Genomic DNA, 12,064 nt, shown 5'->3' on the forward strand with positions numbered 1-12,064 from the left:
ACCAGCAGAAGAGACAAGACATACACAAATAACTCACAAGAAGAAAGAAACTAAGGTAATGGAAGCACAGAGGCACGAATTAATTCTGTGGGGATGAGTGATGGTCTAGGTCACAAGACCAATAGTAACATGGACATCACCTAGGAAAATGTTAGACTTGGAAATTATCCAGAGGTAGTGTGGAACTAGTAGTCTGTGATTCAATAGGCCCTCAGATACATGTTAAGCCCTCAGATAGCATGTGGACTCTGATACATGCTAAAGTTTAACAACTGCTGGTCTATGAAAACTCAGAGAAGACATTTGAATTGGATCTTAGAGAATTAATATTTCACCCAACAGAAAAGAAAAGGGTATTCCTTCATTTTCTGTCTCGTGAACAAAGGTATGGAGATATAAAAGTGAAATGTCTAAAAATGTTAGGGAAATAGCACATAATCAATAGTGTGAAGGGAGGAATGGGAAACATGGCCAGAGGCACAAGTTGGGGCCAAATTATGAAGAGCCTCCAACTTCATACCATGAAGTTTGAATTTTGTAAACATAAAGAAATCAGTTTTGAAGCAGGAGAATGACATGATTAGAACTGTATTTAAGAGCAACATGTAGGATTGATCTACAATAAGGCTATCAGTTAGGAGCCTACTTTGTCCTGGCAAGAAATAAGAGCTAAACAAAGGCAGTAGACTAGGAAAATAAAAAAAGGAATAAATATATACAAACTAGGATAAATAAGCAATATTGAATAATGGTTTAAGATGAAAAACTGTAAGGCCAAACTACCTGACTCTGACACTTTTTAGCTCTATAGCTTTGGGAAATTTAACTCTGCCCCTCAGTTTCTCATTATTAAAAAAGACAGTAACAATTGTTTCTACCTCATAGGATTACTGTGAAGATTAAAGAAATTACTAACTGTAAAGTGCTTGGAAGAATGCTTGATATGAAGTAAATACTCGATAAATACTGTGTTTGTATATGTGTGTGCATGTTTTATGGGGAATGGTATGTCTAAAATTTCTAGCTCAGGTTAGAAAATAATACCATGATAAGAAGTTTGGAACATGCTGAATTTTAAATACCTAGAGAACCTTTCATTCCTCTGTACCTAAACTTCTATCTTACCATCTGGGATAGTTACTTAGGGTGATCCCAGGAAACTGGTGGGCAGATGAAATGAGCAGAGATGAAAGTGTGCTCAGCAGAAAAGGATTTCAAGGCTGCTTGGGCCCTGTTTTCAGTCTTACATAGAAAGTTCTCATTTACAGTTTTTAAATGAAGTTAGGTTCAGTTAGTGTAAAGATAGCTGAACAAATTAAAGCAATAATGAGATACTGTGGTGGCCAATAGTGCCGGTTCATCAAATGCACCCAGTTCTGCCTCCTTCCAGAGATGAAACATGACTGTTCCTCCTGACCCCCTTTTTGGTTAGGTACGGTCTTATGATTCATTTAGGCCAATGAATTGTAAATGAAAGTGCCCTGAGTCACTTTAACTGCTAATGTGAGACCTGTGAACATTCTTTCCCTCTGGCATGGTTCCTGAGTAGCTATCATGAGTAGAGCTCCACTATCAACTTTCTAGAGATGAGCAAGAAATATATTTTTTGTTTTGAGCTTTCACAGTTGTTTCCACAAGATAACCTATTTTATCCTGATACAGGTACTATTTTAACACACGTCAAATTCTTAAAAATTAAATAGACAGTTAACATCCAGTCCAAATGAAGGTGTGAGGAAACAGATAATTTCAGAGATTTGCTAGTAGGAGTAAACATTGTTTCAACCTTTTTGAAAAGTAATTTGACAGCAGATTCTATTAAAATAGAAAGTTGTTTTTTTTTTAACTCAGATACCATTTTGGAGAATCTCTCCCACAGGAATAAAAGTACTATTTCAAAAGGATGTTACTGGTTGTTATTGCATTATTTGTAGTAGCTAAAACCTGAAAACAATCTAAATTTCTAAATGTGGTTGAGCTATTTTTTTCCTTTTTATTAACTTCAAGGAACGTTCACGTGTTAAATTAAAACAACACACAAAAAAATCCACATGCATGATTTTGCATGCACATGCCTAGAAAACTAAGCTGTTTTACCTCAAGGGGCAGGGGTGGTGACAGGAGAGATTACCATGTTTTTCTTTTTATATCCCGATATATCCTTTGACTTGTTACAATTTGTATGACTTATGCAATAAAACTCAAGTAAAAGTGAGGAAAAGAAGTCTAAATTTAACAGTGCTTGTCTACTGAATACACGGTAAACTTAATTTTGCTACCGCTACGCTAGCTGGGAACCGTAGAAGACGCGGAACTTCTGTAACATACTCCAGGCCACGCCCACATAACCCTGCCAGATGCTGCTCAGACGTGTCCTGGGAGGCTCTGTGTTGACGCAGGCGTACTCGTCTGAGTGTGCCTAACCTCTGAGGGGCGCCTTGCGGCCTTGGGTTTGACCCTGTCAGGCTACCGTCGTGGTGACCGGAACGGCACCTGAGATTTACTTCCGGGCGTCTCTTTTGCTAACCCAGTTCCCTCCCTCATGCTTCTTCCCCTCCCCCTGTTCCCGTTTACGTTTCTTTTCGTTCTTTCCTATCGAGGCCAATCCCTGAGTCGGGAGTCTGGGGTCTGGTCAGTGAAAAATACCCATTGTAGCTGGAAGCAGGGTGGTGTGGGAAACACTGATACTTGAGGTATTTGGAGACCAAGGACTTTTCTGGAATGCTTTGTGTGAGGAGGTCGAAGAAGAGTGGGAAGAAAGCTTTCCCCGAGAGGCGAGCGGGGGCGGGGTTGAGCGGGTTTGCGGGTGGGTGGGACGCACCCCTAAAATGGGTAGCACCGGGGTGGGGCGGTGTGTGGGCAAAGGAAAAATGGAGGCAGTGGGAAGTGGCAGTGGGGTCGCACGGCATTCTGGCATCGATTTTGCTTTAGCCGTTTGATCATAAAAGCAGTTAACACCAATATGTGGATTATTTGGATTGTAGATTTTAGATAGCCATATTTTATTACCAGATTACTTTGTTTCTCTTTACTCTGGGGAATATTCTCTGCTGTAAGCTTTTGTGTGCTTAAGTATTAAGGCTTTTAAAAAAGTACGTTTCTGCGGGGGTGAGGGAGAAGAAGGGGATTGAGAGGTATTATGATTGGCACACATGGTGTGGGGGGGATTATGGGGAAGACAGTGTAGCACAGAGAAGGCAAATAGTGACTCTGTGGCATCTTACTATGCTGATGGACAGTGACTGCAATGGGGTATGGGGTGGATGGACAGTGACTGCAATGGGGTATGGGGTGGACTCGATAATATGGGTGAATGTAGTAACCACATTGCTTTTCATGTGAAACCTTCATAAGAGTGTATATCAATAATACCTTAATAAAAAAAAGCAAGTTTCTACATGGAATCATTGTAATGTAAGGGAAACAAGGAATTAGTGAGTTACAGACCAACTCCTCTTTTCCAGGTGGAGGTATTTGTTCAAATTAGGCGTGACATGCAAACTGAGACAGCTTCCTCCGTAAATTGGTTCTTCCCAGTTTCCTAAAACACTGTTTTCAGTAGCTCCTTGTTTCATAATATATGTTCTCCATGTCCTCTCAAATGTTTAGATCTTATTCAGGCCTATGGTCTATAATAAGACCAGAACTCTACAAAATCTCAGCATAATTCTGGAGAATGGGGGGAGAGAACAGAGAATCAAACTTAACTATATTTGATTAACAAGTAGCAGAGTAGGAATGAATTTTATTAGGAGACTGAATTCTCTGTTGTGTTTATAATGACTCCAAAGGTAATTTTAGTTTTCTGTTCCAGGTAGAGGACAACAGCATGTCCTCCCTCCCTGGGTACATTGGTTTGGATGCAGCAACAGCTGCAGTGGAGTCGGAAGAGATTGCAGAGTTGCAACAAGAAGTGGTTGAGGAGCTGGGTATCTCTATGGAGGACCTTCGGCAGTTGATTGATGAAGAACTGGAAAAGATGGACTGTGTACAGCAGCGTAAGAAACAACTAGCAGAGTTGGAGTCATGGGTAATACAAAAGGAATCTGAGGTGGCCCATGTTGACCAGCTCTTTGATGATGCATCCAGGTGAGGACTGCATGGGAAATCTCTCAAATTGGCAGGAATTTTTAAAGTATAATTGTTCATGACATTGTGCCTAGTACTTTATACTTGACAAGATAAAAATGTGTAGAGCTTTACTCTTCCCTCAAAGGTTAGGGTCCAAAATCTGACCTCACAACCACCCATAAATAGAATATTCATCTATCAGAGGCTAATACATGATCAGCAGTAGGGAAGTCCAGGTCTTGGGTCTCTTCCCCTTCTTTTTCCTGCACTCTACTAAAGAACAGTTATTTTTGTTTTCTTAGTAGGACCACAACCACCTAGGGAGTAAGAGTTGCTGTCTTATGTAACTGTGGAGCATCAGTAAGTTCCTAGAGCCCTATATCTAGAAGATATGTTTCTGGTGCCCTTATTGTCAGAACACATTTTCAAATGACAGCAAGGTAAATAATGAGGTAAGGTTGAAAGAACCATACTTTGAGCCTAGTTTGGATTTTTGAAGAACTAGTTTGAAACCACTATTTAAACATTTTTCTGTGAGAAAAGAATTTTAAATACTAAACAAATTCTTTGGACTATAGCCTATTTAAATTGAGATCAGTTTATAGTTAAATATATATAAATTCTGATAGCTCCTACACCTACTCATACTGGCTTTGACTTTTTCTACATGTGTTCTAATATTAGGGCAGTGACTAATTGTGAGTCTTTGGTGAAGGACTTTTACTCAAAACTGGGACTACAGTACCGGGACAGTAGCTCTGAGGATGAAGCTTCCCGGCCTACAGAAATAATTGAGATTCCTGATGAAGATGATGATGTTCTCAGTATTGATTCAGGTAAGAAATAAGACTACAAGTAGGAAAGTCTCAGGATTGAAATTAAAACATGGGAAGGTGAACAGAAGAGAGGAGAAACTATTGTCACTAACTCCATATTTCAAACTGTTGGATTTATCTGTTAAAGAAAAAATTTGAATGTTTGTGGTATCATAGATGTTCCTATTCCTAGTTCCTGACTGAATTACCATCCTTTCCCCAATTCTATGTAACCTCTTTTCTGAATTCCCATACTTTTCTGTATAAGTGGCATTAGCACATGTATACATCTCAGAACAGTAGATTGTTTTTTTCTATATTTTAACAGTTTTTAAGGTATAATTTATATACTATAAAATTCACCCACTTAAAGTGCATAGTTTCAGTTTTAGTAAATTTATACAGTAGTCCACTCTTCCCCACAATCCAGTTTTAGAACACTTGCGTCATCCCAGAGTTCCCTCAATCTTATTTGCCATCAGTCTCCATCATCACCCCTAGCAACTACTGATACATGCTTGCTTTCTTTTTGCCTTGTCTAGAAATTTCACATAAATAGAATCACAATATGTCATCTTTTGTATCTGGCTTCTGTCACTTAAGAGTGTTCTTGAGGTTCATCCATGTTGCATGAATCAATAGTTTATTCCTTTTTTGCTGAATAGTATTCCATTGTGCAAATATACTATATGCTTTTATCCATTCCCCAATTGATAAACATTTGGGTTTCCAGTTTGGAGCAATCATGAATAATGCTGCTGTGAATATTTGTGTATAAGTCTGTATGTGGACATTTTGCTTCATCTATCATGGATATTCCACTAGGAATGGAATTGCTGGGTCCTATGGTAAGTATAGGTTAGAGTTTTTATGAAACTGCCATACTGTTTTTATGACATTTTACATTCCCACTAGCAAAATATGGGTGGATTCTATTTTCTCTACATCCTTGTCAATGCTTGGTATTGTCAGTCTTATAACCATCCTAGTGGGTGTGTGGTGGTATCACATTGTAATTCTGGCTGCATTTTTTTAAGGATATTGAGTATCTTTTCACATACTTATTGCCATTTATGTTGGTTCTTTTGAGAAATATGTGTTCAAGTCATTTTTAAAAAATTGGTTTGCCTTTTTTATTATTGATTTAAAAGACTTCTTATACTTCAGGTACAATTCATTGATCAGGTAGACTTTATAAATATCTCCTAGGTGTGGTCTTTTCATTTTCTTAATGGTGTTTTTTAAGAATAAAAATTGTTACGGTAAGGGTTGAGGGTGGTTTGTTTGTTTTGCTAATGGCTAGTTGTTCTGGAGAAGACAAGGGTCCTTTTGATACCCTTGTCAAAAATCAGCTGGCCATGTATATTAGGATCTATTTCTGGATTCTGTTCTGTCACATTGACCTAAATGTCTGTCTTTATGCCAGCATCACAGTGTCTTAATTATGTAGCTTTATGGTAAGTATTAAAATCACTTAGTGAAAGTCATCCAAATTTATTTGTATTTCATATATCTTCCAAATAAATTTTAGGATCAACTTGTCAGTTTCTACCCAAAAAAAATTTTTTTAACTTGCTAGAATTTTTAATAGGAACTATATTGAATGTAAAAATCAGTTTGAGGATTATTACCTTTTTAACAAATATTGAGTCTACTAATACACGAACATGGTACATCTTTCTTAAGTATTTTATTTTTTCTGTTGCTAATGTGAATTGTATTTTCTTTATTTCTTTTTACGATTATTGCTAGGATATAAAAATACAGTTGAATTTGTGTATTGATCTCATAGTCTGTGACCTCACTAAGCTCGCTAACTATTCCTAGCGAGCTATTCTATGTCCATAAAAGCTTTTTATGCATCCCTCGGAATTTTCTGTAAGATCATGTTGTCTGCAAATAAAGTCAATTTTACTTCTTCGTTTCTAATCTACTTTACTTATTTACTTATTTCATTTTCTTGCCTTATTGTGCTTACTAGAACCTCCAGCACAGTGTTGAATAAAGGTTTCAAGAGCAGACATCCTTTCCTTGTTCCTGATTTTAGGGAGAAAGCTTTTTGTCTTTAGGTGTTCATTACAATGTGAGCTATAGGTTTTGGGTACATATCCTTTATCAGATGGAGGAAAGTGCTTCTGTTTCTAGTTTGCTGATAATTTTTAATCATTGCTGGATTGGATTTTATATTTTGTCAGATTTTTCTGTGTTGTCATCAGATGGTCATATGGCTTTTACCCCTTATCCTTTTAATAGGGTATATTACACTAATTTTTTTTTAGATGTCAAATCAACCTTGCATTCCTGGGATTAACCCCCAACACACTCCTTTGTCTTAGTGTATAATCCTTTCTATATGTTGCTGTATTAGATTTGCTAATATTCTGTTAAGAATTTTTGCACCTATATTCTTGAGGGCTGTTGGTTTATAGTTTTATTGTGATGCCTTTGCCTTTGGTGTCAGTGTAATATGGGCTTTACAAGATTGCTGGGGAATGAAATAGTATTATTCTATAAATGTTTGTTAATTCAGTAGTGAGGCCATCTTATTGTAGACTTTCTTTGTGGAAAGATTTTTTAAAGTAAGCTTTTTAGTTTAGAATAATGTTAGATTTACAGAAAAATCTCAAAGATTATACAGAGAGTTCCTGCGTACTTTTCACCAGTTCTAGTGTTAATACCTTATGTTACCATGGTATGTTGAGCAAAACCAAGAAACAAATATCAGAACATTACTTTTATCTAAACTCCAGACTTTATTTGATTTCTGGGCTCTTTCTATTCCAGGATCCAATCCAGGATACCACTTTGAATATATTGTGCAAAGGTTTTTAATTATTAATTCATTTTCTTTACCTGATATGTCTATTTAGATTTTCTGTTCTTTCAGTTTTGTTAATTTGTGTTTTTCTAGGAATTTGTCCAGTTCATCATGGTTATCTCAATTATTGCCATAAAGTTGTTCATAATATTCCCTTATGATCCTTTTAAAGTTCTGTAGGATATGTAGTGATGTCCCTTTCATTCCTGATATTAGTTATTTGGGTCTCCTTTTTTTGTTATTGTTTTTGGTTAGTGTACCAAATGTACCAACTTTTTTTTTTTCTTCAAGGAACCAGTTTTTTTGGTTCATTTTCTCTACTGTTTTTCTGTTTTTTATTTCATTTATTTCTACTCTGATCTTTATTACATTCTTCCTTTCATTTATTTGGGTTTGATTTGCTCTTCTAGCTTCTTAAAGTGGAAACTTAGGTAATTGATTTTAGATCTTTCTTCCCTTCTCACATAAACATTAAAGCTATGAATTTCTCTTTAAGTACTGTGTCAGTGCAACTCATAAGTTTTTATGTTGTATTTTCATTCAACTCATAATTTTTAATTCCTTTTGATTTTCCTTTGACCAATGTACTATTTAGAAATACATTGTTTAATTTCTAAATATTTTAAGATTTCCCAGATTTTTCTGTTTTGAATTTGTAACTTCATTGATTTAATTTCACAAAACATACTTTGTACTGATTTGAATCCCTTTACATTTATTTAGACTTTTTTAAATGGCCTAGCATATTTCTCTCCTTGAAAATGATCTATGTGTGCATCAAAAAATTTGTATTCTGCCACTATTGGATGGCATGTTTTACAAATGTTGGTTAGATTAAATTGGCTGATAGTGTTGTTCATGTCTTCTGTGTCCTTATTAATTTTCTGTCTAGTTGTTCTAACAATTACTGGGAGTTTTGAAACCTTGAACTAAATTGTTGAATTATTTATTTCTTCTTTAAATTCTTTCAGTTTTTGCTTTCTGTGTTTTGAGGCTCTGTTATATATACATTTCTAATTGTTTTCTCTCCCTGATGTATTGATCTTTATATCTCTTTACATTTCAAGTAATATTCCTTGTCTTAACGTCTATTTTGTCCAATATTAATGTCATTTCCATCTCTATTGTGTTTCCTATTTGCATATTGCATCTTTTTCTGTCCTTTCAATGTTTTTGTCTTTGCATTTGTGTATCTCTTGTAGACAGTATATAGTTAGATCTTTTTTTAAAATCTATTCTCACAGTTTCTGCCTTTTAATTAGAGTGTTCAATCCATTCATAGTTAATGCAAATCCATATGGTTGGATTTACATCAGCCATTTTACTCTTTTTACCCCCATATGTCTCATATTTTTATATTCATATGTCTCTTCTTTTACTGCCTTCTTTGTGTTGAACCCATATTTCAGTAAATCATTTTAATTCATGTGATTACTTTTTGCTTTTTAAAAAGTGGTTGCATATTTATCTGATCATTATCTACTGCAAACTAACACAATTATAGTAAAATATAGCAGCTTTGTACCAGTATAGCTCCATTTTCACTCTCTTCGTATGTTGTACTAGTATCAAATATATCACATCTACATCTGTTTAAAGCCAGCAATTTAGCTGGCTTTTATAATTATTGCCATAAGCAATCTTATGTTTAAAGAAGCTATGGGAAGAAAAAGAGAAAATTATATATATACTTACCCAGATGTTTATCATTTCCATTGCTCTTCATTCCTTCCTATGGATCCGAGGTACCATCTAGTGTTATCTTTTTCCAGCTGGGAAGATTTCCTTTAATACCTCTTTTAGTTATACTAAAAGTCAGTTCTCTCATTCTTTACTTGGAATATAGAAATTTTGATTGTTCTTTTGGCACTGTGAATATGCCATTCCAGGGCCTTCTGGCCTCCATTATTTCTGGTGGAAGGTCATGAGATTGTACCTTGTATGTGAGTTCATTTTTACTTATGGCTTTTAAGATTTTTTCTGTCTTTTGATTTTAGTATTTTAACAGATGTGTGCATCAGCTTTGATAATTTGTAATTTTCCAGTAATTTATCCAATAAGTTTTCAATTTATTGGCATTAATTTTTAGTAGAGTTTGACATTTAATTCAGGCCTTTTAGACATTACTACCTTGATCACTTTCAACTAGTGTTTCCAATACTTCTTTACATAGGGAGTGCTGTTCTGTTCCCCATGTCTTAATTTGGTGACTTAAGAGTTCTGAAGATGGATGGCAGTGATGGTTCACAACATATGTATATACTTAATACCACTGAACTGTATTCTTAAAAATGGTTAAGATGGTAGCTTTTATGTTGCATTTTATCAAAATTTTAAAAGTTGGGGAAAAAAGAATCAGATTTATAAGGACTAGGGAATACTTTCAAATATATTTTAAGTGGGGAATAAAAAGCAACACAAAGACTGCATATTGAATATGAGTAAAAGGATGGAGTGGGGAGAGAATGCATATGTACATTTACAGAATATCTTTGGCCACAGAAGAAACTGATAATATTGGTTATTTCTGAGGAGAGTAACTAGAAGCAGGGGTTGGAGGGAGACATTTTCCCCTATGTGTCCTTTTATGATGTTTGAATTTTTTACCACATGAATGTTTTTAAATGTACTTTAAAAGTAAAAATAAAAGCCTTACAAAATTAACAGCCATCCTTCCTCTCTTCAAATAGATAATATGTATTTGAGGCCTTTTACAGTTGAGGAATTTAGCCATAAACCATAGATGAGATATTCAGTCATAAACAGTCATAGCTCCTTAAGGATTGTGTATACATGCATAGCTATATACCTATTCTCTCCAGGGTTGGGTTTTTATCAAATAATTTTTATTCTAACTTTTAAAACAGTATTTCATTGGTATTTGGAGGTGTTATAGTTTATTTAATCATTTTGTTAACATTTGTTTAGGACATTTATATTGCCCTCCCTTTTGCTTATTTATTTGGCTACCTTCCCCCCCAAGTTTGATTGAGATATAATTGACATATAACATTGTATTAGTTTAAGGTTTGTAAAACTATGATTTGATATATGGGTATGTTGTGAAATGATCACTGCCATTGCTTTCCATTTTTAAATGTATGTTATAAATCTCTAAAACAACAATGTCCAATACAGTGGCCACTATCCACATGTGGCTGTTTAAATTATGTCAAATGTGAAGGGTCTAGTATTTTCCAGAATATATAAGAAAACCCTTAGAACTCAAGAAAGAATAGAGAGACAACTCAGTTAAACACTTGGAAATGATTTGAATACATATTTCTTCAAACAAGATTTGCAAGTGGCCAATAAGTGAAAAGATGCTCAACATCATTGGTCATTAAGAAAATGCAAGTCGGATATTTCTCAAGATGGTGGTGTGAGTAGGGCGGTGGAAATCTTCTCCCAAAACCATATATGTTTTGAAAATACAGCAAATACAACTATTCCTAAAAGAGAGACCAGAAGATACAATACAACAGCCAGGCTACATCTACATCTGCAGGAACTCAGCATCTCACAAAAAGGGTAAGATAACAAAGCCATGACTTGGCAGGATCCAAGCACTCCCCCCACCCCAGCTCACTGGCGGGAGGAAAAGAATCGGAGTGTGGAGGAAGTGGAAGCACAGGACTGCTGAATAACCAGCCCTAGGAATCTGCACTGGGAGCACAGACACACACTGCATGGTGTACTGGATATTAGAGAAACGGGAAAGTAATATCGGAGACTGAGACTGTGAACACATCCCCATAGCCAGCTGCCCTGGGACAAAAGAAAAGCTGGCACTTTAAAAGTCTTAAAGGGACAAGGGTTTAACAGATGGACAAAATTGTCCTGACACACTCAGCCCAGCAGGCTGGGGATTTTAAGGAACTTCAGACTCCCTAACCCCCTGGGTGTCAATGCAGCTCTGAAGCCCCTCACAGTGATAAGCAGCCTGCTGTTCATTCCCCCCTGCTGGCACTGCAAGAAAACTGGCTGACCTGCCATTGGTGCAGACCATCTGGGGAGCAGCCCCACCCACAGCAACCACACAGAGTCTTCTCCTAGCACACAGCTAACTGGGCCAGACACAGAGGCTGCCGCCGGCACGCAGCTGCCCAGCACAGGCAGAGGACTCCAGCGCAAAGTCTGGAAGGCATGAAGGGACACCATTCCCACAAAGAACACACAATGTTTGCCTCTGACCCCTGCCAGTGCCCTAGGCTATCCCAAGGACTGCTGTGCCCATGGCCGCTCAGGGGATTAACCCAGACACTGCTCCCTGTGTGTGGTTAACCAGTACAGGCAGCAGAGAAGGGCAATGCGACCAGCAAGCAGGAAGGGACTTTGTTCTCCAAGCTGACACATGCAC

The 12,064-nt window shown here is 36.6% G+C and overlaps 1 protein-coding gene across 4 annotated transcripts in view; it reads left to right on the forward strand.

Annotated features, from left to right (window-relative positions):
* Positions 1-2,494: 2,494 nt before the first annotated feature.
* SETDB1 (SET domain bifurcated histone lysine methyltransferase 1) overlaps positions 2,495-12,064 on the forward strand; it is a 39,673-nt gene continuing 30,103 nt past the window's right edge. Inside the window, exons 1-3 of one of the 4 annotated variants that reach the window (XM_017680044.3) lie at positions 2,495-2,631; positions 3,815-4,089; positions 4,756-4,907. In XM_017680044.3, the coding sequence (XP_017535533.1) occupies positions 3,830-4,089; positions 4,756-4,907 (412 nt within the window). In that variant the 5' untranslated portion in view covers positions 2,495-2,631; positions 3,815-3,829. Of the gene's footprint in view, positions 2,775-3,814; positions 4,090-4,755; positions 4,908-12,064 lie in introns of all 4 variants that reach the window. The other 3 variants (XR_012130358.1, XM_017680051.2, XM_017680035.2) reach the window with 3 other exon arrangements.

The sequence above is a fragment of the Manis javanica genome, chromosome 4 (genome assembly GCF_040802235.1).
Source record: "Manis javanica isolate MJ-LG chromosome 4, MJ_LKY, whole genome shotgun sequence".
NCBI lineage: Eukaryota > Metazoa > Chordata > Mammalia > Pholidota > Manidae > Manis > Manis javanica.